Raw genomic sequence first — 23,921 nt, 5'->3', positions numbered from 1 at the left:
TGTTTATTTTGACGTTGTTGATGTTCTTTTGTTTCTTAATTTCAATCTTTTCCATACAGATCCCTTTTTCTTTCTCAATTTTTCTAGTTTAATTATAATTTCCCATTGCTGCCTTTTTTAATAACTACAACTTCATTTTTGCTAGTGTTTCTACCGCTATCACTTGGTTTTTCACCCAGTTTTATCGCCATAAAGTTTTCTGTTTGCTTGTTTTGGTTTGAGTTATAGCATTTTTGTCTTTCCTCTCTACTTGGTGGAGGTGGGGTACTGTGTCTGACCAGGTTAGCAAAGAGCTGCTGACCTCAAGGGAACCACCCAACTGGGCACCCAACCCCCAGAAGGTGGGGTTTTTTAAGGTTGTGTCAAAGTACCCTACTGTACACCTATATTGCCCTGTCTCCCTCTTTCTGTGCCTCTCTTCTTTTTGTCAATATTCCTTATCCCTACCCCCTCTCCTTTCTCTATCTTTCTTTTTTTTCTTATCACTCGGTCCTCCTTTCTTTCATCCCTTTTTTGCTCTTCAACCTTCTCACCTTTCTGGTCCTGTAACCCTTAGTCCACAGGCACGAGAACTTAAAGAGCAAGAGGAAGTGAAAGGAAAATTAGGGCAAGGAAACAGATAAAAGAAATCACTCATGAGGAAGAATCAGCAGAAAACTCCAGGCAACATGAAGAACCAGTCCAGAACAACCCCGCCAAGGGACCATGAGGTAGCTACTGCAGAGGATTCCACCTATACAGAAATGTTAGGAATGACAGAAAGGGAATTTAGAATACACATGTTGAAAACAATGAAAGAAATGATGGAAACAATGAAGGAAACTGCTAATAAAGTGGAAAATAACCAAAAGGAAATCCAAAAACAGAATCAAATCAGAGATGAACGATATGAAGAATATAAAAAGGATATAACAGAGCTGAAGGAAATGAAACAGTCAATCAGGGAACTTAAAGATGCAATGGAAAGTATCAGCAACAGGTTAGACCATGCAGAAGAAAGAATTTCAGAGGTAGAAGACAAAGTTTTTGAGATAACTCAGATAGTAAAAGAGGCAGAAAAGAAGAGAGAGAAAGCACAACGTTCACTGTCAGAATTATGGGACTTTATGAAACGTTCCAACATACGAGTTATAGGAATTCCAGAAGGGGAAGAAGAATGCCCCAGAGGAATGGAAGCCATACTAGAGAATATTATAAAAGAAAATTTCCCAAACATCACCAAAGATTCTGACACACTGCTTTCAGAGGGATATCGGACCCCAGGTCGCCTCAACTCTAACCGAGCTTCTCCAAGACACATTGTGATGAACCTGTCCAAAGTCAAGACAAAAGAAAAGATTCTGCAAGCTGCCAGGAGTAAGCACCAGTTGACCTACAGGGGCAAATCCATCAGAGTGACCTCAGACTTCTCTAATGAAACTTTCCAAGCAAGAAGACAATGGTCATCTACCTTTAATCTACTTAAACAGAACAATTTTCAGCCCAGAATTCTGTACCCTGCTAAGCTAAGCTTCAAAATTGATGGAGAAATCAAATCATTTACGGATATACAAACATTGAGGAAATTCACCACAACAAGACCAGCTCTACAGGGAATACTTCAACCTGTTCTGCACACTGACCACCACAATGGATCAGCAGCAAAGTAAGAACTCAGAAATCAAAGGACAGAACCTAACCTCCACACTGATGCAAAAGATAAAACTAAGCAATGGACTCTCACCAAATAAGACGAATAGAATACTACCACACTTATCAATTATCTCCATAAATGTTAATGGCTTGAATTCCCCACTGAAGAGACATAGATTGGCTGACTGGATTAAAAAACACAAGCCATCCATTTGCTGTCTGCAAGAAACACACCTGGCTTCAAAAGACAAATTAAAGCTCCGAGTCAAGGGTTGGAAGACAATTTTTCAGGCAAATGGAATTCAGAAGAAAAGAGGAGTTGCAATCTTATTTTCAGATACATGTGGATTTAAAGCAACTAAAGTCAAAAAAGACAAAGATGGTCACTTTATATTGGTCAAGGGAAAACTACAACAAGAAGACATTTCAATTCTAAATATCTATGCACCAAATTTAAATGCTCCCAGATTCTTGAAACAGACCTTACTCAGTCTGAGCAATATGATATCTGATAATACCATCATAACAGGGGACTTTAACACACCTCTTACAGAGCTGGACAGATCCTCTAAACAGAAATTAAACAAAGATATAAGAGATTTAAATGAGACCCTAGAACAATTATGCTTGATAGACGCATATAGAACACTCCACCCCAAAGATAAAGAATATACATTCTTCTCATCACCCCATGGAACATTCTCCAAAATTGATCATATCCTGGGACACAAAACAAATATCAACAGAATCAAAAGAATTGAAATTTTACCTTGTATCTTCTCAGACCATAAGGCACTAAAGGTGGAACTCAACTCTAACAAAAATGCTCGACCCTATCCAAAGGCATGGAAATTAAACAATCTTCTGTTGAATAACAGATGGGTGCAGGAAGAAATCAAACAGGAAATCACTAACTTCCTTAAGCATAACAACAATGAAGACACAAGCTACCAAAACCTGTGGGATACTGCAAAAGCAGTTTTGAGAGGAAAATTCATCGCTTTAGATGCCTACATTCGAAAAACAGACAGAGAGCACATCAACAATCTCACAAGAGACCTTATGGAATTGGAAAAAGAAGAACAATCTAAGCCTAAACTCAGTAGAAGAAAAGAAATCTCCAAAATCAAATCAGAGATCAATGAAATTGAAAACAAAAGAATCATTCAGAAAATTAATGAAACAAGGAGTTGGTTTTTTGAAAAAATAAATAAAATAGATAAACCATTGGCCAGACTAACTAGAAATAGAAAAGTAAAATCTCTAGTAACCTCAATCAGAAATGATAAAGGGGAAATAACAACTGATCCCACAGAGATACAAGAGATCATCTCTGAATACTACCAGAAACTGTATGCCCAGAAATTTGACAATGTGAAGGAAATGGATCAATATTTGGAATCACACCCTCTCCCTAGACTTGGCCAGGAAGAAATAGACCTCCTGAACAGACCAATTTCAAGCACTGAGATCAAAGAAACAATAAAAAAGCTTCCAACTAAAAAATGCCCTGGTCCAGATGGCTTCACTCCAGAATTCTATCAAACCTTCAAGGAAGAGCTTATTCCTGTACTGCAGAAATTATTCCAAAAAATTGAGGAAGAAGGAATCTTCCCCAACACATTCTATGAAGCAAACATCACCCTGATACCAAAACCAGGAAAAGACCCAAACAAAAAGGAGAATTTCAGACCAATCTCACTCATGAATATAGATGGAAAAATTCTCAACAAAATCCTAGCCAATAGATTACAGCTTATCATCAAAAAAGTCATTCATCATGATCAAGCAGGCTTCATCCCAGGGATGCAAGGCTGGTTCAACATACGCAAGTCCATAAACGTTATCCACCATATTAACAGAGGCAAAAATAAAGATCACATGATCCTCTCAATAGATGCAGAAAAAGCATTTGATAAAATCCAGCATCCTTTTCTAATTAGAACACTGAAGAGTATAGGCATAGGTGGCACATTTCTAAAACTGATTGAAGCTATCTATGACAAACCCACAGCCAATATTTTACTGAATGGAGTAAAACTGAAAGCTTTTCCTCTTAGAACTGGAACCAGACAAGGTTGTCCTCTGTCACCTTTACTATTCAACATAGTGCTGGAAGTTCTAGCCAATACAATTAGGCAAGACAAGGAAATAAAGGGAATCCAAATGGGAGCAGAGGAGGTCAAACTCTCCCTCTTTGCTGACGACATGATCTTATACTTAGAGAAACCCAAAGACTCAACCACAAGACTCCTAGAAGTCATCAAAAAATACAGTAATGTTTCAGGATATAAAATCAATGTCCACAAGTCAGTAGCCTTTGTATACACCAATAACAGTCAAGAGGAGAAGCTAATTAAGGACACAACTCCCTTCACCATAGTTTCAAAGAAAATGAAATACCTAGGAATATACCTAACGAAGGAGGTGAAGGACCTCTATAAAGAAAACTATGAAATCCTCAGAAAGGAAACAGCAGAGGATATTAACAAATGGAAGAACATACCATGCTCATGGATGGGAAGAATCAACATTGTTAAAATGTCTATACTTCCCAAAGCAATCTACCTATTCAATGCCATTCCTATCAAAGTACCTACATCGTACTTTCAAGATTTGGAAAAAATGATTCTGCGTTTTGTATGGAACCGGAAAAAACCCCGTATAGCTAAGGCAGTTCTTAGTAACAAAAATAAAGCTGGGGGCATCAGCATACCAGATTTTAGTCTGTACTACAAAGCCATAGTGCTCAAGACAGCATGGTACTGGCACAAAAACAGAGACATAGACACTTGGAATCGAATTGAACACCAAGAAATGAAACTAACATCTTACAACCACCTAATCTTCGATAATCCAAACAAGAACTTACCTTGGGGGAAAGACTCCCTATTCAATAAATGGTGTTGGGAGAACTGGATGTCTGCGTGTAAAAGACTGAAACTGGACCCACACCTTTCCCCACTCACAAAAATTGATTCAAGATGGATAAAGGACTTAAATTTAAGGCACGAAACAATAAAAATCCTCAAAGAAAGCATAGGAAAAACACTGGAAGATATTGGCCTGGGGGAAGACTTCATGAAGAAGACTGCCATGGCAATTGCAACAACAACAAAAATAAACAAATGGGACTTCATTAAACTGAAAAGCTTCTGTACAGCTAAGGTGACGATAACCAAAGCAAAGAGACAACCCACACAATGGGAAAGGATATTTGCATATTTTCAATCAGACAAAAGCTTGATAACCAGGATCTATAGAGAACTCAGATTAATACACATGAAAAAAGCCAACAATCCCTTATATCAATGGGCAAGAGACATGAATAGAACTTTCTCTAAAGACGACAGACGAATGGCTAACAAACACATGAAAAAATGTTCATCATCTCTATATATTAGAGAAATGCAAATCAAAACATCCCTGAGATACCATCTAACCCCAGAGAGAATGGCCCACATCACAAAATCTCAAAACTGCAGATGCTGGCGTGGATGTGGAGAGAAGGGAACACTTTTACACTGCTGGTGGGACTGCAAACTAGTACAACCTTTCTGGAAGGAAGTATGGAGAAACCTCAAAGCACTCAACCTAGACCTCCCATTCGATCCTGCAATCCCATTACTGGGCATCTACCCAGAAGGAAAAAAATCCTTTTATCATAAGGACACTTGTACTAGACTGTTTATTGCAGCTCAATTTACAATCGCCAAAATGTGGAAACAGCCTAAATGCCCACCAACCCAGGAATGGATTAACAAGCTGTGGTATATGTATACCATGGAATACTATTCAGCCATTAAAAAAAATGGAGACTTTACATCCTTCGTATTAACCTGGATGGAAGTGGAAGACATTATTCTTAGTAAAGCATCACAAGAATGGAGAAGCATGAATCCTATGTACTCAATCTTGATATGAGGACAATTAATGACAATTAAGGTTATGGGGGGGTGCAGAAAGAGGGATGGAGGGAGGGGGGTGGGGCCTTAGTGTGTGTCACACTTTATGGGGGCAAGACATGATTGCAAGAGGGACTTTACCTAACAATTGCAATCAGTGTAACTGGCTTATTGTACCCTCAATGAATCCCCAACAATAAAAAAAAAAAAAAAAAAAAAAAAAAAAAAGAATGAGCCATTGTACCTGGCCCTTTTAATTTTTTTCTGGTGTACTTTGCATATCTATTATAGCATGGATCAGACTGTTCCCCTTGCTTTAGGCTCCTCCTTCCTCCTGTTCCTAGAGCCCAGCATTGTGCTTGGCATATATCATGTGCTTAGTAAAATATTCCTGAAGTAGAAGTCTAGCATCATTTGTTATATACCCTTTGGTAGCAATTAAGTCTGACTTGAGATTCATGAATTCTCAAAGTAAGATAATGTTTTATATACAAAATTTGATTTAATCTAAGTATTTGGTGATGATTACATTCTGTGTAAGTCCCTTAATTATTTATGGTTTAAGCTTAATACTTAAAAGTAATGCCTGAAGTCTTAAGCAATTACTGCAGATACTTTTGTTTTAAATTCATTACTGAAGACTAAGAACTTGCAATTTTTAGAAACAAATTAAACATTAAATGTTGATGATATTTGGAAATATATTTACCAGTGCAACATGTGTTTGCTATTTTAGAAGAACGTTGATAGTTCAAATAGTTGTTGACTAAAAAGTAAGAAGTTTGGGGAAATATCAACGTATCCTAATTCATAAAATTTGAAGTGCTAGCACACTGCTGATGAAATATGTTGAAAAGTGAGTTCAATTCAGTGAATTGTTTTTCATTAAAATGAATTAAAATTCTCCAAAATATGGTTGTATATAGATGTATATATATATTAAAATACTATGAATATGCATATACTAAAGAAGAGAAGTTATGCAATTTACTGATCAATGAAACAATTGTTCTAATTATGTTTTAAGACTTTTTTTGCCAAACTAATCTAATAGGAATTTCTAAAATTTTATAATTTTAGAGCTTTTAAAATAGTATATATTTATCTGAATTAGAATTCTGAATGAAGGAAACATTATAAAATAAGATCATTTTTTGGAGAAAGAAATATACTTGTGAATCGGTTTGTAAGAAAAGGAACTAAATAAAGGCAGTTCTTTTTAAGGAATGAAAGCAAAGTCAAAATCAAACGATTGTCACTTTTCTGTGTTAAAAGAGAAAGGAATTCTGGACTTGAGGAAAGGAGAATAGTACTGTATTTGAGTGATTTTAGACATTGAATAGTACTATGTACTGGTGATTTTTTTTTTTTTTTTTTTTTTTTTGTAGAGATAGAGTCTTACTTTATTACCCTCGGCAGAGTGCAGTGGCATCACAGCTCACAGCAACCTCCAACTCCTAGGCTTAGGCGATTCTCTTGCCTCAGACTTCCGAGTAGCTGGGACTACAAGTGCCCGCCACAATGCCCGGCTATTTTTTTTCGTTGTTGCAGTTTTGCTGGGGCTGCATTTGAACCTGCCACCCTCGGTATATGGAGCTGGTTCCCTACCCACTGAGCTACAGGTGCCACCCTATAATGGTGATTTTCTTTCTTTCTTTCTTTTTTTTTTTTCGTTTTTCTTTTTTGAGACAGAATCTTACTCAGTTACCCAGGCTAGAGTGCACCTCGCTCACCTCAGCCTAGCAACCTCAAATTCCTGGGTTTGAGAGATTTTCCTGCCTCAGCATCCCAAGTAGCTGGTACTATAGGTACCCTCCACAATGCCAAGCTAATTTTTCTATTTTTAGTAGAGATGAGGTTTCACTTGTACTCAAACTCCTGAGCTCAAGCATTCCTCCCACCTAAGCATCCCAGAGTGTTAGGATCACAGCTGTGAGCCACTGTGCCCAGCCTATACTGGTGATTTTAGAGACTGAATACATAAAATATTTGGTAGATGAAAACCCAGTGAGGGTGCTAGTTAGTATTTAACATTATTCACTAATGGGGGAATATAAAATAGTAGCAATAACTAATCTTAGAAGATTTTAAATATTTCTTCATTATTTTAAAAAACTATTGTCATTCAAACTAAAAATAATTCCTGATAGTAAAAGTGTATGGCATTGAACTACTTACGAATGAAATAGAAAGATGTCTGGATTTGTTTCAATATAATTATGAAAAGCAAAGGTGATGGAAAAGTCATTGGCCATATGTTGATAATTGTATGTAGAATATTACTATCATTCATTTATTTAATTTTGAAAATTTTCATGATATAAAATTTTAAAATATTATAGTTTTATATAAAAAGAAAAACTATTTCCAAATAAGGAATTAATACTGTTAGGCTGGCTGAATATTAGGCTCATGATATTGAATAATTCAGAATGATACCAAGATATCAGATCTGACAATTAAGTTTCAAAAACCATCCTAGAGGAAGTGCTACAGACCTTACTGATGAATGTCACTTTGGTCACTTTTGAAGTATTCCCCTTGGGAATCTGTGCACCTACTCCATCCAACGCCAGTGCCTAATCCATGCTTCCAAGCAAGTTTGGAACTCTTTTTCTAGAATGACCATCAGAGCTGTTGTCGTATTACCCTTGAAGTCCTGAATGTCACAAAAATGTCTTCCTTCCAATATTTCCTTTTTTTTTAGGTAAAGAAAAAAGTCATCGGGGGCCAGATCAGGTGACAGGGAGGGTGTTCCAATCCGGTTATTTGTTTACTGGCCAAAAACTCCCTCACAGTCAGTGCTGTATGAGCTCTTTGCTTTTGTTCACCTGTCTCCTTCAGGACCATTTTTGCACATCCCTTTTCATGCCAAGATTTTCAGTTAAGATTTTCCTGTTTCTCTATTGTTTTCTTAGCCTGCTGTACTTCTCAGAGTCAGCTGATGATTTTGATGTAGAAGTCAACAAATTTTTGCAGTGTTTTCATCAGTTCTGCTTGTTGCTGGCTGCCCTGGCTTCTCTTTATCAGTGACACTTTCCCCTCAGAAAAAGTTTAATCCATTTGTACACTGCTGTTTTCTTCATGGCATTATCCCCATCATCTTGGTCCCTGATTTCACTTCTATTTTTGCCAGGTTTCACAAGAAATTTAATGTTTTTTTGTTGCTCTAATTCAAGCTCTGGCATTCTTGTGTTGGCACACAAAAATATCCAACAATAATAATAAATGCCACTCAGCAAGACACTACCACACCCTGACATGAACACAGCTGTGAGACACATACCAAGGTTATGAAATCTTACCGAGTTGTTTGCACAGTGCTGGAACTCAAGTGCATGGTGGCAAGTTCACAAACTTAATGGTCAGATGTTATAATACTAAATGATTTTTCTTGGGTTTTTCTTATTTCAGATTTTTATACCATGTTGTTTTTTTCTTACTTTTCTATGACGTGGAAGTCTCCTGACCTGCTAGGCCAGATCATCACGCAGTAAAGGAAAGGGATGCAACATTGATTTATTCAAGCATTCTTCCTGAAGAAAAAAATTGTTGCCAAGATTCAGGTGCCATATGGTTTGACGAATGTCTTACTTATTGGTAACACCTAGTTATAAAATCTGGTACTAACTACTCTACCATCTTGGGTGCTGTCTTTCGGATGATTTTATTGTTTGAATTCTACTCATAATGTTTGGAAAAGCAAACAAAAAGGATGAATTCGTATCATAGAATCGTTTGTCTTCTAAGCAGATGTGAGAAAGAAGGGTCTTCAGAAATGGTTCTTTGCCTCTCCCTCCTTCACTCCCTCTACCTTCCCACCCTCCAGTTTTTTCCTACATACTCAAAAATCGTATTGTCTGAGTGCTACTTTTCTAGTTAGGTATCATCACATCTGTGGGTTCACACTGTTCATTCGGAAACTCTACTGTGTTAGGTCCGTTAGCAAACATCTTTAGGATATTTCTGTTTTGAATTTTTAGATATATATATATATATATATTTTTTTTTTTTTTTTTTTTTCTGTAGAGACAGAGTTTCACTTTATTGCCCTTGGTAGAGTGCCATGGCATCACACAGCTCACAGCAACCTCCAACTCCTGGGCTTAGGCGATTCTCCTGCCTCAGCCTCCTGAGTAGCTGGGACTACAGGCACCCGCCACAACGCCCGGCTATTTTTTTGTTGCAGTTTGGCTGGGGCTGGGTTTGAACCCGCCACCATCAGCATATGGGGCCGGCGCCCTGCTCACTGAGCCACAGGCGCCGCCCTGAATTTTTAGGTATTTTATTTTTTGGTTGTTCTTTTCTTTTCATGTAAAAGAATCATTTCATTAGCTGAAAAACCTGAACTCTGATCTGAACCTTGTTCTCAGTGATATCCTCCCCCTCAGTCAAACTGAAAACCTCAGATTCATCCTTGATTCATCCTTCTTAGTTTTCTTTATCTATTCATTTGGTCCTGCCAATTCCTCCTTAAAGGGACTATCACTATCAGTGTCCCTTCCTTTCTCCTGTCTTATTGTTACCCTTCTGTTATGAAGAATTTTGGAGTTGGAATTGGAATATGTGATCTTAGCTCTGCCTCTAGCTGTTGGCATAGTTTTTTCATCATTAAAGTGAGGAAATTGAACAAGATTGTCTTAAGCTCCTTTCAGAGTTAACATTCTGTTCTCCCAGTCGAGGTTCTCACCTTCTCATACTTCATTTCAGTAACCTCCTACTTGTTTTTCATACCTTTGATCTCAGTGCTTTCTAAAAAGATTAACAATCATGTGCCATGTGCCATGGCTCACATCTGTAATTCTAGCACTCTGGAAGGCTGAGGAGGGTAGATTGCTTGAGCTCACAAGTTTGGGACCAGCCTGAGCAAGAGTGACCCCATCGCTATCAAAAATAGAGAAACTAGCTGAGCATTGTGGTGGACACCTATAGTCTTAGCTACTCTGGAGGCTGAGGAAAGAGGATCTCTAGAGCCCAAGATACTGAGATTGCTGTGAGCTATGATGACACCAGGGCACTCTACCCAGAGCAATAGAGTGAGACTCTGTCTCCAAAAAAGAAAAAAATCATATGTAATTTTCATTGCCATTAGAATAAAATCTTGTATTTCCAGGTCTCCATCTAGGTCATGTCATGATTTCTCTGTTTAATGGTGTTATCATTCCCACAATTACACAAACTGGAAACTTCATCTATCTTCAGAGTCGTCATCGCCTTCAGATATAGAATCAAATGGGTTATTAAATTCTGTCAGCTCTGACTTAGAAATGTCTCTTAAATCTATTACTTCTTCTCCTTTGCCGCTATTCTAATGTAGTCCTTCATCTTATCTGGAAATGGATAGGATATTTATCATTTGGTCCCTTTCCTTCACTTTTTAAACCTCATCACTTGCCTTTCATCATCAAACATGTGGCTTTCCAGCTGTACTTAATACCTGCTGCTTCTTGAACATTACTCTGTTATTTTTCTTCTGTCTCATACTTCTATCTGGGATTCTCTGACCTCCTGTCCTTTCTCTGTCTGGGCATCTTCTCCCTTAAGACATAATTCATGGAGTTACCTTCCTTAAAACTCTGAAAGAATTGTTAGCTGTTTTCTGTGCCTGTTATGCATATCTCTTGGGGTGGGGAGCGTACAGTTACTTGCTTGTATTTCCTGTTCACTTAGAATCTCTTTCCAGGTTGACTGTGAACTCTATATGTAGGGTAGTCAGTCTCTAATTTTGCTCATCCCCAGAGTTTGGCACATATAATATGAACTCAGTAGTTGTTAGTTGACATAAAATAATAAGGCTTTTCTGTTTTCACTAGGAACAAAAAAAGTCTTTAATTCTATGTGTATTAGTTGGAAGACTGAAATTTATTTCCAGCCTTGCTTGAGCTTGAATTCCTTTAAAGATGCTTCCTCCTAAATTTTGTGTCCATTATAGGTTCTTGGGACAAAACATGGCCCAGGGCTGGTCTGAATACCTGGTATGAGTCTTAACAGGAACTACAGAGCCTTGGGTCAGTCTTATTATGATTTTAACACTTGGAGTTTTGGGTCCAGGTATGGTGGCATCTTTTTCATGAAACCAGTTCCTGATGTGTATTTCATTCATGAGTTCATACTGGTCTTACTTTTCTAGACTTGAGAAATTCTTTTCCAAGTTAACGTTTAAATTCTACCAATGAACTCGATTTTCTGCTTGGGATTAAGCTTTCATTTTAAGGTAACAATGTCTACTCTTTGCACAGCTATGTGCTGTTTTTTTTTTTTTTTTTTTTTGTAGAGACAGAGTCTCACTTTATGGCCCTTGGTAGAATGCCGTGTCCTCACACAGCTCACAGCAACCTCCAACTCCTGGGCTTAAGCGATTCTCTTGCCTCAGCCTCCCGAGTAGCTGGGACTACAGGCACCCGCCACAACGCCCGGCTATTTTTTGGTTGCAGTTTGGCCGGGGCTGGGCTTGAACCCGCCACCCTCAGTATATGGGGCCGGCGCCCTACTGACCGAGCCACAGGCGCCGCCCAGCTATGTGCTTTTTATTTTTCTACTATCTATACAATTGCTTGCATCAAGAATTTTCTGAACTATAGTGTCTTAGATTGAAGACCTAATAGAATCATGGTCTTTGCCAAATTCGCTTTTCTATTTCATTGTTACATAATATTCTCTACATCAAACAACTGTTTTTATTTGTGACTGCTAAGAGTGAAATTTGTGTGGTGGTTCTATACCTTATAGCTGTATAGGAGAAATGTCTTCGTATTAAAAAATTCTGTGTAACATAGATCCATGTTTACTCTACATGTATACATTTTTAATTCTCTAAACGCCTTTATTTTCATTATACAGTTGCCTTAATCATAGTATCTAATCACTAAATTGTAGAAAGCAGTTTCCCTGAAAGCTTTGGAATGGCTTTGTCTGTCTTTATGTTGTTTAGAAATAAAAGGAAATTAGTTTTAAGGAAGAAGTAAGCTTCCTGTAAAAACCAGGCTATCAGCTGGGTGGTGCCTGTGGCTCAGTCGGTAGGGCACCGGCCCCATATACCGAGGGTGGTGGGTTCAAACCCGACCTCGGCCAAATTGCAGCGAAAAATAGCTGGGCGTTGTGGCGGGCGCCTGTAGTCCCAGCTACTCAGGAGGCTGAGGCAAGAGAATTGCCTTAAACCCAGGAGTTGGAGGTTGCTGTGAGCTGTGATGCGACGGCACTCTACTGAGGGCCATAAAGTGAGACTCTGTCTCTACAAAAAAATTAAAAACAGGCTATCAGGCTCAGTGCCTGTGGTTCATTGGCTAGGGCTCCAGGCACATACAGCGGAGCTGGCAGGTTCGAATCCAGCCTGGGCCTGCCAAACAACAATGACAACTATACCCCCCCAAATAGGTGGGTGTTGTGGTGGGTGCCTGTAGTCCCAGCTACTTGGGAGGCTGAAGCAAGAGAATCTCTTAAACCCAAGAGACGTAGGTTATGACGAGCTGTGATGCCTCGGCACTCTACCATGGGCGACATAATGAAACTCTATTTCAAAATAAAACCCAAACCAACAGACCAGGCTATCAGAGCAATGTAAGTCAGGTTCATTCACTTTTCAGCTTTGCCATGTAAAAGAATAAATTACATTTTTATAATGTTTAATATTATGTGCACCTGAAACATCTAAGCTGTTCGTTTGTAAATTGCTAATACCATTTGGAGGAACTCCTAGAGAGGGACACTCACATAGGATGAGAGCAATTAAGCGTCCTTTTCCCAGGTACCTAGTTGTTGAAGTATTTCTGGACATTATGGTAAAGGGTGCATCTTTAGTCTTTATACTGAGGTATTGGCATCTGCCCCAAATTGGCATTGACATCGTACAATGCCAGGGAATTTCATATGCCCTGTGAGACCTTGCCCCTTCTTTGTATGGTGAACTTGAGAGACGCCATATCATCTTGTACCATCTGACAGAGTACAAAGAGAAATGATAATCATACAGGTACTTTCTTTCGTTCTCTACTTAAAAATTGCATATTTTTAAGGACTTTATTAGTTCAACAGATGGAAGTTATATTTAAACTTATTAAGTGAAATAATTACTGGGTTTCTTCCATGTTCCTACCCATATAATTCAGAGTAAAAGGCCTGTGCTTCAGTCTATTCTGCTCAAGCTTTCAAATTCCTTTGACAGCCTTGATGTGAGATTCAAAAGCCATTAATTTGATGTGTTAATTTTGTACTTTTTGACTCACTGCAAAGATCTTATAGTTTCCATAGCAACGATAACATATCCAGATTGTATAATATTCTTTACAGTATTAAAAATAAAACTATGCAATTGCATGAGCTTCTGGAGTACTTCATTTAGGGGAACTAGGGATTGAAATACTTCTGTTGAAAAAAATTATGGTTTCATGTGATAAATTGTTCAGAAAGCTTTCATAATTTTGCTTCATAATTTTACTAAACTGAAATATTTAGGAATAGGTATCTAGTAGATATTTTATTTATTAAATATATAAAATTTATATTATAAACATTGTGTTGGACTCCTTCAGACATGTGTGCTACCACTCCCATACCCACACATACTTTTAAAGTAGAGGGGCCATTTGGCCTTAATCACGTTCAGTCACTTGCTGCTTGTGGCTTCTGGGTGGTCTGAAAAATGTCTAGTTTTATGCTTGGGAGGAAACTGGATGGATAAAAAGAGAAAAAAATGATCACTAAAAATTTCCCTATTTGTTTACATTGCTCTTTAAAATACGCCTAAATGATCCCTTTGAAAATACTAATGATTGGCTTAGTGCCCGTAGCTCAGGGATTACGGCACCGGCCACATGCACCGGGGCTAGTGGGTTTGAACCCGCCCCGGGCCTGCTAAACAACAATGAAAACAACCACAACAAAAAATAGCTGAGTGTTGTGATGCGCGCCTGTAGTCCCAGTTACTTGGGAGGCTGAGGCAAGAGAATCACTTAAGCTGAGAGTTTGAGGTTGCTGTGAGCTGTGATGCCATGGTACTCTACTGAGGGCAACAAAGTGAGCTGTCTCCAAAGAATAAAAAAGAAAAGAAAAAGAAAATACTAATGATTGTTTTAATAGAAGAGGATTTTCTGAGTAACAAATTATTTTGTTTTTTTCCCCCTTGTTTCTCCTAATTCTAATTGAAAAGGCAGTATAGCATTAGCACTAAGTTAATATAACTGTCTACATCTTAAAACAACTTTTTAATTTCTTTTCTTTTTGTTTTTTTGAAACAGAATCTCAAGCTGTTGCTCTGGGTAGAGTGCTGTAGCGCCACAGCTCACAGCAACCTCAAACTCTTTGGCTTAAGCGATTTTCTTGCCTCAACCTCCTAAGTAGCTGGGACTACAGGCACCTGCCATAATGCCCAGCTATTTTTGTTGTTGTTGTTGTTGTTGCAGTTGTCATTGTTGTTTTAGCTGGCCCAGACCAGCTTCAAACCCGCCAGCCTCAGTGTATGTGGCCGCTGCCCTACCAACTGAGCTATAGGCGCCGCTATAACTTTTTAATTTCTTTTATTATCTTCATAGTAATACAGACATGTGTAGAGACATATATATTTATATAGTATAATTTGTGTTTTTTCTCAGTATTATAGGCTAAATATTTTTTCATGTTTTTAATAACCCTCATGGTCATTATTTTAATAATTGCACTAGAGTCAATCATTTTGACATATTTATCAAAATATTGCTTAATTTGATCGGCTCCCATAGCTCAGTGAGTAGGGCACCAGCCACATACACCGAGGCTGGCGGGTTTGAGCCTGGCCCGGGCCTGCTAAACAACAATGACAACTGTAACCAAAAAATAGCTGGGTGTTGTGGTGGGCGCCTGTAGTCCCAGCTGCTTGGGAGGCTGAAGCAAGAGAATCACTTAAGCCTGAGAGTTTGAGGTTGCTGTGAGCTGTGACACCACAAAACTCTACTGAGGGTGACATAATAAGACTGTCTGAAAAAAAAAATTGCTTATTTCCTGAATACCACATGTTGGGAGAAAAGTAGATACAATTTTCAATCTGGTTGTGAGAGAAAGTAATCATAACTCAGTTATTTGCTTCAAACATAGATAAGTGTGAAAATCTTCAAAGGGCATGGTAAAATGATATTTTAAAATATTATGAATAACATCTTAAACTACTTTCTCTGTTAGTAAGCACAGGAGGGGGACATTGAGAAATAGCTATAAAAACAAAACTTGGGGGGCGGCGCCTGTTGCTCAGTGAGTAGGGCGCCGGCCCCATATGCCGAGGGTGGTGGGTTCAAACCCAGCCCCGGCCAAACTGCAACAACAACAACAACAACAAATAGCCGGGCGTTGTGGCGGGCGCCTGTAGTCCCAGCTGCTCGGGAGGCTGAGGCAAGAGAATCACATAAGCCCAAGAGTTAGAGGTTGCTGTGAGCCGTGTGACGTCATAGCACTCTACACGAGGGCGGTACAGTGAGACTCTGTCTCTACAAAAAAAAAAAAAATACACCCAAAAACTTGGAGGCCATCGATTAGACCCTCTTTTAAGAACAAGCCATAATATGAACCACAGTTATGGCATTCATCTGTGCCCTTTGTGTGGCTGGTTCTGGTGTTAATAATACTCTGAGGATACTTACGGAGTTAAACTAGCCAGTCATCTGGTACCTATTAATATTTTTTACATGATGTATCACCATTATTGAACTGCTGTCTTCTCTTGGTTAAGCATCCTGGGAATTATTGGGATTTTCTAGAATTCTTAATCCTACACCTACATTTGGAAAATCTCCTCTAACTACTGGGTTTTGCCTACAGTTCCTGAGAATAAGATAGTGGTGGCTAGAATGTTGAAATCTTTTCAAGGCTTTTTCTTTTTGTACTAGTTATTCAACCAATTTTAAAGGCTTTCGATTGAAGTCTTGGGGTTTGTGAATATCTCTATCCTAGGTAAGAACCAGAGTGTTTCAGTGGGTTCTTATTCCTATAAATGGTTATTATATTATGAAATTACTTCAAGTAAATCTGGGAGTTTATGTTTGTCAGTTATTTTTATAGTGACTGTTTATAACAGAATGCTTTCATAGACTCCAGATAATTAAGACAGGAGTGGAATTATCTTGCAATATGTTTCAGTTTATATTTATCCATATTTATTCTTTGAAACTAGTGCTGTGTTTAGTATCCTGTTCTGTTTCAGTTTTGAATTTTGTGTTTTGGCTCTGTCTGGTGTTTTTATTGTGATATGAATTTCTTTTGGTATTTCATATTTTTGTAGTTGAAATATTAACAAAAACAATAAGCAATTCATGACATAGAGTACTTACCAATACTGCGAGATTAGATGTGTTTCTTTATAGTTATAATTATAACAAAATATAGTGATAGTTGAATCTGAATGTAATATATGGAAAAAATAAATTATATTTTTGTTTATGTGCAGAAAAGATGAAAAGGAATATGCACTGAAGCAGATTGAAGGCACAGGAATATCCATGTCGGCTTGTAGAGAGATTGCAGTAAGTGGATATAAACATGCTTATTTGTTTTGTTTTTGATATTGGGCAACGATTAACTTAATATAAAAGAGTTTCATTAATGTATACAATGCATGGTGATTTCCCAGACATTAATTAGTTTAAGGATATTTTATGTAGAATGAGAAAATCTGTGTAAACTTTAATTACTGGAAAGTCATCTTTGAATATTCTCTTGATATTTAAGATCTGTAATCTTAGAAATATTGAACTAAGGCTCGGCACCTGTAGCTCAGTGGCTAGGGCACCAGCCACATACACTCGAGTTGGTGAGTTCAAATCTAGCCCAGGCCAACTACACCCGAAAAATAGCCAGGCATTGTGGCAGGCGCCATTTGTCCCAGCTACGTGGGAGGCTGAGGCAAGAGAATTGCTTAAGCCCAAGTGTTTGAAGTTGCTGTGAGCTGTGATGTCATGGCACTCTACCCAGGGCGCCATAGTGAGACTCTGTCTCAAAAAAGAAAGAAAGAAAGAAACATTGAACTAAATGATTTAATAGTTAAAAATCATAGACTATAATTATTTTAATTAATAATTAATGTTTATGTTTCTATAATTTTAGGACTGATATATGTCTTTATAGAGAAAGGGGCCATATTATTAAATCTTACACATTATAAATACTTTTAATGAAATATGCAGTTTAGTGCTAGATTTTGTTAGTTGCCAAAAAAATAAGACCATCATAAATGGATAATCTCTTAAAGGAAAATAGTTCTGGTCAAGCACAATGGATCATGCCTGCAGTCCCAGCACTTTGAAAGCCCAAGGTGGATATGGCTTGAGGTTTAGAGTTTGAGACCAACCTGAGTCAACATAGTGGGACCTGTCTCTACTCTCTACAAAGGATAGAAAAATTATCAGGGCGTGGTAGTGTGAGCTTGTCATGCTAGCTACTTATGAGGCTGAGAGGCTGAGGCAGGAGGATCGCTTGAACTGAGCCAGGAGTTTGAGGTTGTAGAGAGCTGTGATGAACCCATGACATTCCAGTCCTGGTAACAGTCCTTGTCTCACAAAAACAAACAAACAAAAGAATAAAAACAAGCAAGCAAAGAAAGCTAGGTCCTTGTTTTTATTTTGTTGTCTTTATGTGACACACCAGTATATTTAATAAATGAATACTAACATTTACTGAGTTTTACTAGGTACCAGGCTTACTAAGTACTTTCAAGTATTAATTCACTTAATTTTCACAACAATCCTGTGAAATAAGTACTTGTACTATCCCCATTTTACACATCAGAAAACAGGGTCTCATTCCATCAGCTAGGTTAGAGTGCAGTCATGCCATTACGGTTTACTGCAACTCGGACTCTTGTGCTCAAACAATCTGTGTGTGCCACCATGGTTGGATACTTTTTAAATTTTTTGTAGAGACAGTATCTTGCTATGTTGCTCAGGCTGGTCTTGAACACTTAAGCAATCCTCCTGCCTTGGCCTCCAGAGTGCTGGGATTATATGTATGAGCCACTACACCCAACCAGAAGACTTACTGTTACATTACCTTATTTTACTTATTCAATAAATTGCTAATTAGGGCTTTTTCATGATATCTATTAGAGATTTCTGCCTCTAAATTGTTAAATATGTATTTAAATGGTTGTTATTTAATAATGGTTAAATATTTATGTTGTCCATATTCATTAGTGTTTCTGTTGCTAATAACTATTATATATATTAATAACTATTTTATATATATATGATATATATATATATATTTCTGTGTTTTGCTTCACTCACCTGGAAACATGCACCTTCATCCCTCTTAGTCATAAGAACAAGTATTGCGCAGAGAGCACACACATGCCACGGGAAATCTGTATGCCTTGATATCTGTCTGTCTTAGTAGCTAAGTTAGTGATGAGTCCCAGTTTGTTTATCATGTGAAACAGGAAACTATTAGGTCCTTTCTACTCATAAATCCTTTGATTCCAGAATGGAAGCTTTTCTATGAACTGTGTGTACTCTCAGGGGCAGGGACTTCTTTTTATTCCTAGTTCCTAGGATAGTGTCTGACATGTAGCAAGGGCCCTATGTATGTTTCTTGAATAACGACTGAATAAATAGTATATAAAAAAATCCCAGTAGTCATCCATTAGTCTAGCTTTGCTTTAGAATATAAAATTATTATTTGAAAAATTGCAGTTTGGTGGTTTTCCATTAATTTTAAAGTGGTGTTTCCACTCTATCAGAATTAGTCTATGATAAAATGATTTTTAACTTCTCAAAATTCTTACACATTATTTTATCAACCAATGTAAATATCATTGGTGTGGTGTTTTGGTATGTTGGAGTACCATAATTTGTAATATAGCATTTTCAGCCTTACCTTCCATGAGTTAATTAGATAAACAGCTAAAGTTTAAAGTATTGATTAATAGGGAACAAGAACCAATTGTAGATGTCTTTTTTGAAATAGAGACTTCTAAAAAAAAAAAAAAGAAATAGAGACTTCTATGTGCTGAGGAATCCATGGGTGTATATGACTTTATGACAATTTGGAGTGTGATGGAAAAACGTACCTCTTAAAGTCAGTCACAGTGTTTCTGTTTTTATTGAGCATTTGCCTAATAGAACTTCAGAAGGCGTGCAGTTTCTAGATTGAATAGCATTTTATCACTACCTTAACTACTTAGCCCCAAAATGTTAGTGATTTTGTCATAAGTTTAGTATGGATGTTATTGCACAGTTGGCTATGCACATATATCTTACACATTAAGCTCACTAACACAATTTTATAATTGTTGTGTTATGCATTTGTCCTCTAAATCATATAGAAGAAAAGTGTCACAAGTGTAAAATACATGTATGCTGTCTTTTCTGTTTACCTATGTCATTACCTTCACATGTGCTGTTTTGTGTGGGTTTGAGTTACTATCTAGAGTTCTTTCATTTTAGCTGGAAGTCTCATCAGTATTTTTTTTTTCCTTGAGGCACAGTCTCACTATGTTGCCCTCAGTAGAGTGCTATGGCATCACAGCTCACAGCAACCTCAAACTCTCTTTCCTCAGACTCCCAAGTAGCTGGGACTACAGGCACCTACTACAACACCCATCCATTTTTTGTTGTTGTTGCAGTTGTCATTGTTGTTTTAGCTGGCCCTGGCTGGGTTCAAACCCTCCAGCCTTGGTATATGGGACTGGCATAGTAACCAGTCCATAGGCCCCAACCATAGGCCCCAAGCATCTTATTAGTATTTTTTGTAGAGCATGTGTGTACTAGTGATGAATTCTTTCCATTTTTGTATCTGGGAATGTCTTAATTTTTTCTTTTTCTATCTTTATCCAGCTCTCCCTCATTTTTGTAGAATAATTTTGGTGGATATAAACTTCTTGGTTGATAGTTTTTTTCTTTTTCTTTCTCTCAATTTCAGATTAATGGGAGGGTGGAAACAACTAGGTTACAATGTTTGCATTTGTTAGGTAGAATCCCTCTTATAGTTGTGTCCTGCATCCCAGATGTGTGCCATCTGCCCTTACATTGTGTCATTAGGTGGGAGCACACCAGTCCTCCTCCCCTCCCCTTCCTCCCTTCTCCTCTCCTCTCCCCTCCCCTCCTCTTCTCTCCTCCCTCCCTCCCTCCCTTCCTTGTCTTGCTGTCACCCTAGGTAGAGTACAGTGCTGTCATTACAGCTCACAGCAACCTCAAACTCATGGGCTCAGGTGATCTCCTTGCTTCAGCCTCCTGAGTAGCTGTGACCACAGCTATGTACCACTATGCCTGGCTAATTTTCCTATTTTTGGGTGGCGATGGGGTCTCCCTCTTCCTCAACTAGTCTTGAACTGAGCTCAAGCAATCCTCCTGCTTTGGTCCTTTCCAGAGTGCTAGGATTATAGGTGTGAGTCACTGTGCCCGCGCTTCTTTCACATTTTTGACTGTATCTTCTCACTGCATTCGGACCTCTACAGTTTTTTTGTTTATGTTTTTGAGACACAGTCTCAAGTTGTCGCCCTGGGTAGAGTGCCGTGGTGTCACAGTTCACAGCAACCTAAAACTCTTGGGCTTAAGCGATTCTCTTGCCTCAGCCTCCCAAGTAGCTGGGATTACAGGTGCCCACCACAATGCCTGGCTATGTTTTTGTTGCTGCAGTTGTTTTTTAGCAGGCCTGGGCTGGGTTTGAACCTGCCAGCCCCGGTGCATGTGGCTGTTGCTCTTAACCACTGAGCATGGGTGTCGCCGGACCTTCACAGTTTTTGATGAGAAATCAACTATTAAATCTTGAGAATCCCTTATACATGAGGAATTTTTTTAATCTCTTGATGATTTCAAGATTCTCCTTTTGTCTTTGGGTTTGGCAATTTGACTATGCTATGTCTAGATGTGGATCTCTTTGAGTTATTTTGGAGTGTATAGAGTTTCTTAGATGTGTAGATTAATTTTTTTTTTTTTGAGAGAAGGTCTTGCTTTCTCCTTTCTATTTTCTAGAGTGTAGTGACATCATAGTTCACTGCAACCTCAAACTCCTGGACTTGAGTGATCCTCCTACTTCAGCTTTCTAAGTAACTAAAATGCCCGGCTCATTTTTCTATTTTTTGTTGAGATGGGGTCTTGCTCTTGTTCAGGCTGGTCTCTTAACTCCTGGCCTCAAGCCATCCTTCTACCTTAGCCTCCCAAAATACTAGGATTATAGGTGTTAACTACTTACTTGGCCAGATTTATTTTTCATCAAATTTGGGATATTTTCAGCCTTCTTTTCTTCAAGTAATCTTTCTGTCCGTTTCTTTCTTTCTTTTTTTTTTTTGGTAGAGACAGAGTCTCACTGTACCGCCCTCAGGTAGAGTGCCGTGGCGTCACACGGCTCACAGCAACCTCTAACTCCTGGGCTTAGGCGATTCTCCTGCCTCAGCCTCCTGAGTAGCTGAGACTACGGGCGCGCCCCACAACGCCCGGCTAATCCGTTTCTTTCTTATCTTCCTGGGCTTCCTGTTGTGCATTTTAGGCTTAATGGTGTTCCACAGGTGTCTCTCTGAGGCTCTTTTCCTTTTTTCTCCTTTTCTTGTTACTTTTTGTTGCTCAGACTAGATACTCTCAATTATCTATCTTTAAGTTTGCTGATACTTCCTTCTACCAGCTAAATGTGCTATTCAGAGTCTCCAGTGAAATTTTTAGTTACTATTTGTTTACTTTTGCAGCTTAATGTGGTGGAAAGATAGAGAGTGTAAGGGAGTTAAGAGTCAGGTTGAGAAAGACTCATGGATTAGGGGGTTTGGAGACAGCACCATAAATTAAAGAATAGGTAGAGCTTATTTTTGTCTTCTTCCTTGTATTATACCATAAATACTCTAACTTCTAATATTTTGTAGCTCTTATGGGTGCACATAAGCTAGAGGCTTTTGAGGTAGAGACAATTAGGAAGGAATATTGCGCTCATTACTCCAAATGGTGGGACTATGACTGCAGAAGAGCTTCTGAGGGCAGGGTTGGACCCTGGGAAAAGAAGTCAAAGAACTTGTAGGCTTGGAATGAACTTGGAAGAATGTATGCAGAAATGGAAGAAATTTAAGAACTAAAATATATTACAACAATTCTCATTAGAAAAGAATGTCATATTCCATTTTAATTTCATTTGAACCTGTTGACTAAAGATGATTTGTGATCTCATACCTTTGTACAGTGCTTTACAGTTTCAACGTGTCTTATCAGGGAGTAATTTTGGGTGATGAACATATCGGGAACATGCTCAACATTAGCATTTTTAGCCTCGGATTACAGGGAAATTCTAATATGAAATCCAGTACTTTTGTGCTCTGTGCAACAATGAAGTTTTTTAGATTGAAAATATAAATATGGGGCGGCACCTGTGGCTCAGTGAGTAGGGTGCCGGCCCCATATACCAAGGATGATGGGTTTGAATCCAGCTCTGGCCAAACTGCAACAAAATAAATAGCCAGGCGTTGTGGCAGGTGCCTGTAGTCCCAGCTACTCAGAAGGCTGAGGCAAGAGAATCGCCTAAGCCCAGGAGCTGGAGGTTGCTGTGAGCTGTGACACTACAGCACTCTAGCAAGGGCGATAAAGCAAGACTCTGTATAAAAAAGAAAAGAAAAGAAAATGTAAATACCATTAATTATTCTGTTTGGGCCACTAGATCTAACTCAGATCCTATTGTTTTGTGGTTATGAAATTAAAATGTGTTCCCTATAAAATTCTCAGATAATATAGAAAAAGAATGGTAAAAACAGATGTATGCCAACACTTAGAAATTATCATTATTAATATTTTGTGTATATTCTTCTAGACTCTTTTGGTAAAAATATAGAGAAATTTTTCCTGACAAGAGTGGGGAGTTCGTTAATATATTTTTGTTTTATAAAATACAGCTTGATCTGGAATATTACAAAGGTAAATTTCAACTATGGAATTATAAAAAAGATTGTATTTCTTTGAAGTACCCCTAAAAAAACCAAGATGTTTCCAAAGGAAGGGAAGTGAAGCCAAAAGGAAAATTAGTCAAGGGGAATAGGGAAAGGACAGGCTGAGAAGGCATTTTAGTCTGTTAGGGCCACTAGAACAAAATATAATCGCCTGGGCAGCTTATAAAAACCTATTTCTGGCTGGTCTGGAGGCTGGAAGCCCAGTGTCAGGGCACTGGCAGATCTGGTGTCTGGATGGCCATCTTTTCCCTGTATCTTCACCTGGTGGAAAGGGCAATGATCTCTCCAGGCTGTTTTGAAAGGACATCAATCCCATTAGTGAGGGCTTTGTCCTCCTGACCTAATTGCCTAGCAGAGGCCCTTCCTCCTAATATCATCCCTTTGGGGGTTAGGATTTTAACATATGCTTCAACTATTTCTTTTCTAGTGTTCCCACCACAGTGCTTTAGGAGGCTGCTGTGTAAACTTCAGTGGAGTGCCTGGAACTTTCCTCTTTGCATAGAGGAATAAAT

General features: G+C 38.3%; 1 protein-coding gene across 6 annotated transcripts in view; it reads left to right on the top strand.

Annotated features, from left to right (window-relative positions):
• Nucleotides 1-23,921, top strand: part of CDK19 (cyclin dependent kinase 19) — a 187,973-nt gene that overhangs the window by 48,359 nt on the left and 115,693 nt on the right. For 4 of the 6 annotated variants that reach the window (XM_053591882.1, XM_053591883.1, XM_053591886.1 and 1 more), the window contains one exon: nucleotides 16,945-17,020. In XM_053591882.1, the coding sequence (XP_053447857.1) occupies nucleotides 16,945-17,020 (76 nt within the window). Of the gene's footprint in view, nucleotides 1-9,014; nucleotides 9,104-11,552; nucleotides 11,589-16,944; nucleotides 17,021-23,921 lie in introns of those variants that run through there. The other 2 variants (XM_053591884.1, XM_053591887.1) reach the window with 2 other exon arrangements.

This window comes from Nycticebus coucang, chromosome 5 (genome assembly GCF_027406575.1).
Source record: "Nycticebus coucang isolate mNycCou1 chromosome 5, mNycCou1.pri, whole genome shotgun sequence".
In the NCBI taxonomy this organism is placed as follows: Eukaryota; Metazoa; Chordata; class Mammalia; order Primates; family Lorisidae; genus Nycticebus; species Nycticebus coucang.
This window is presented reverse-complemented; position numbering and strand designations above follow the sequence as displayed.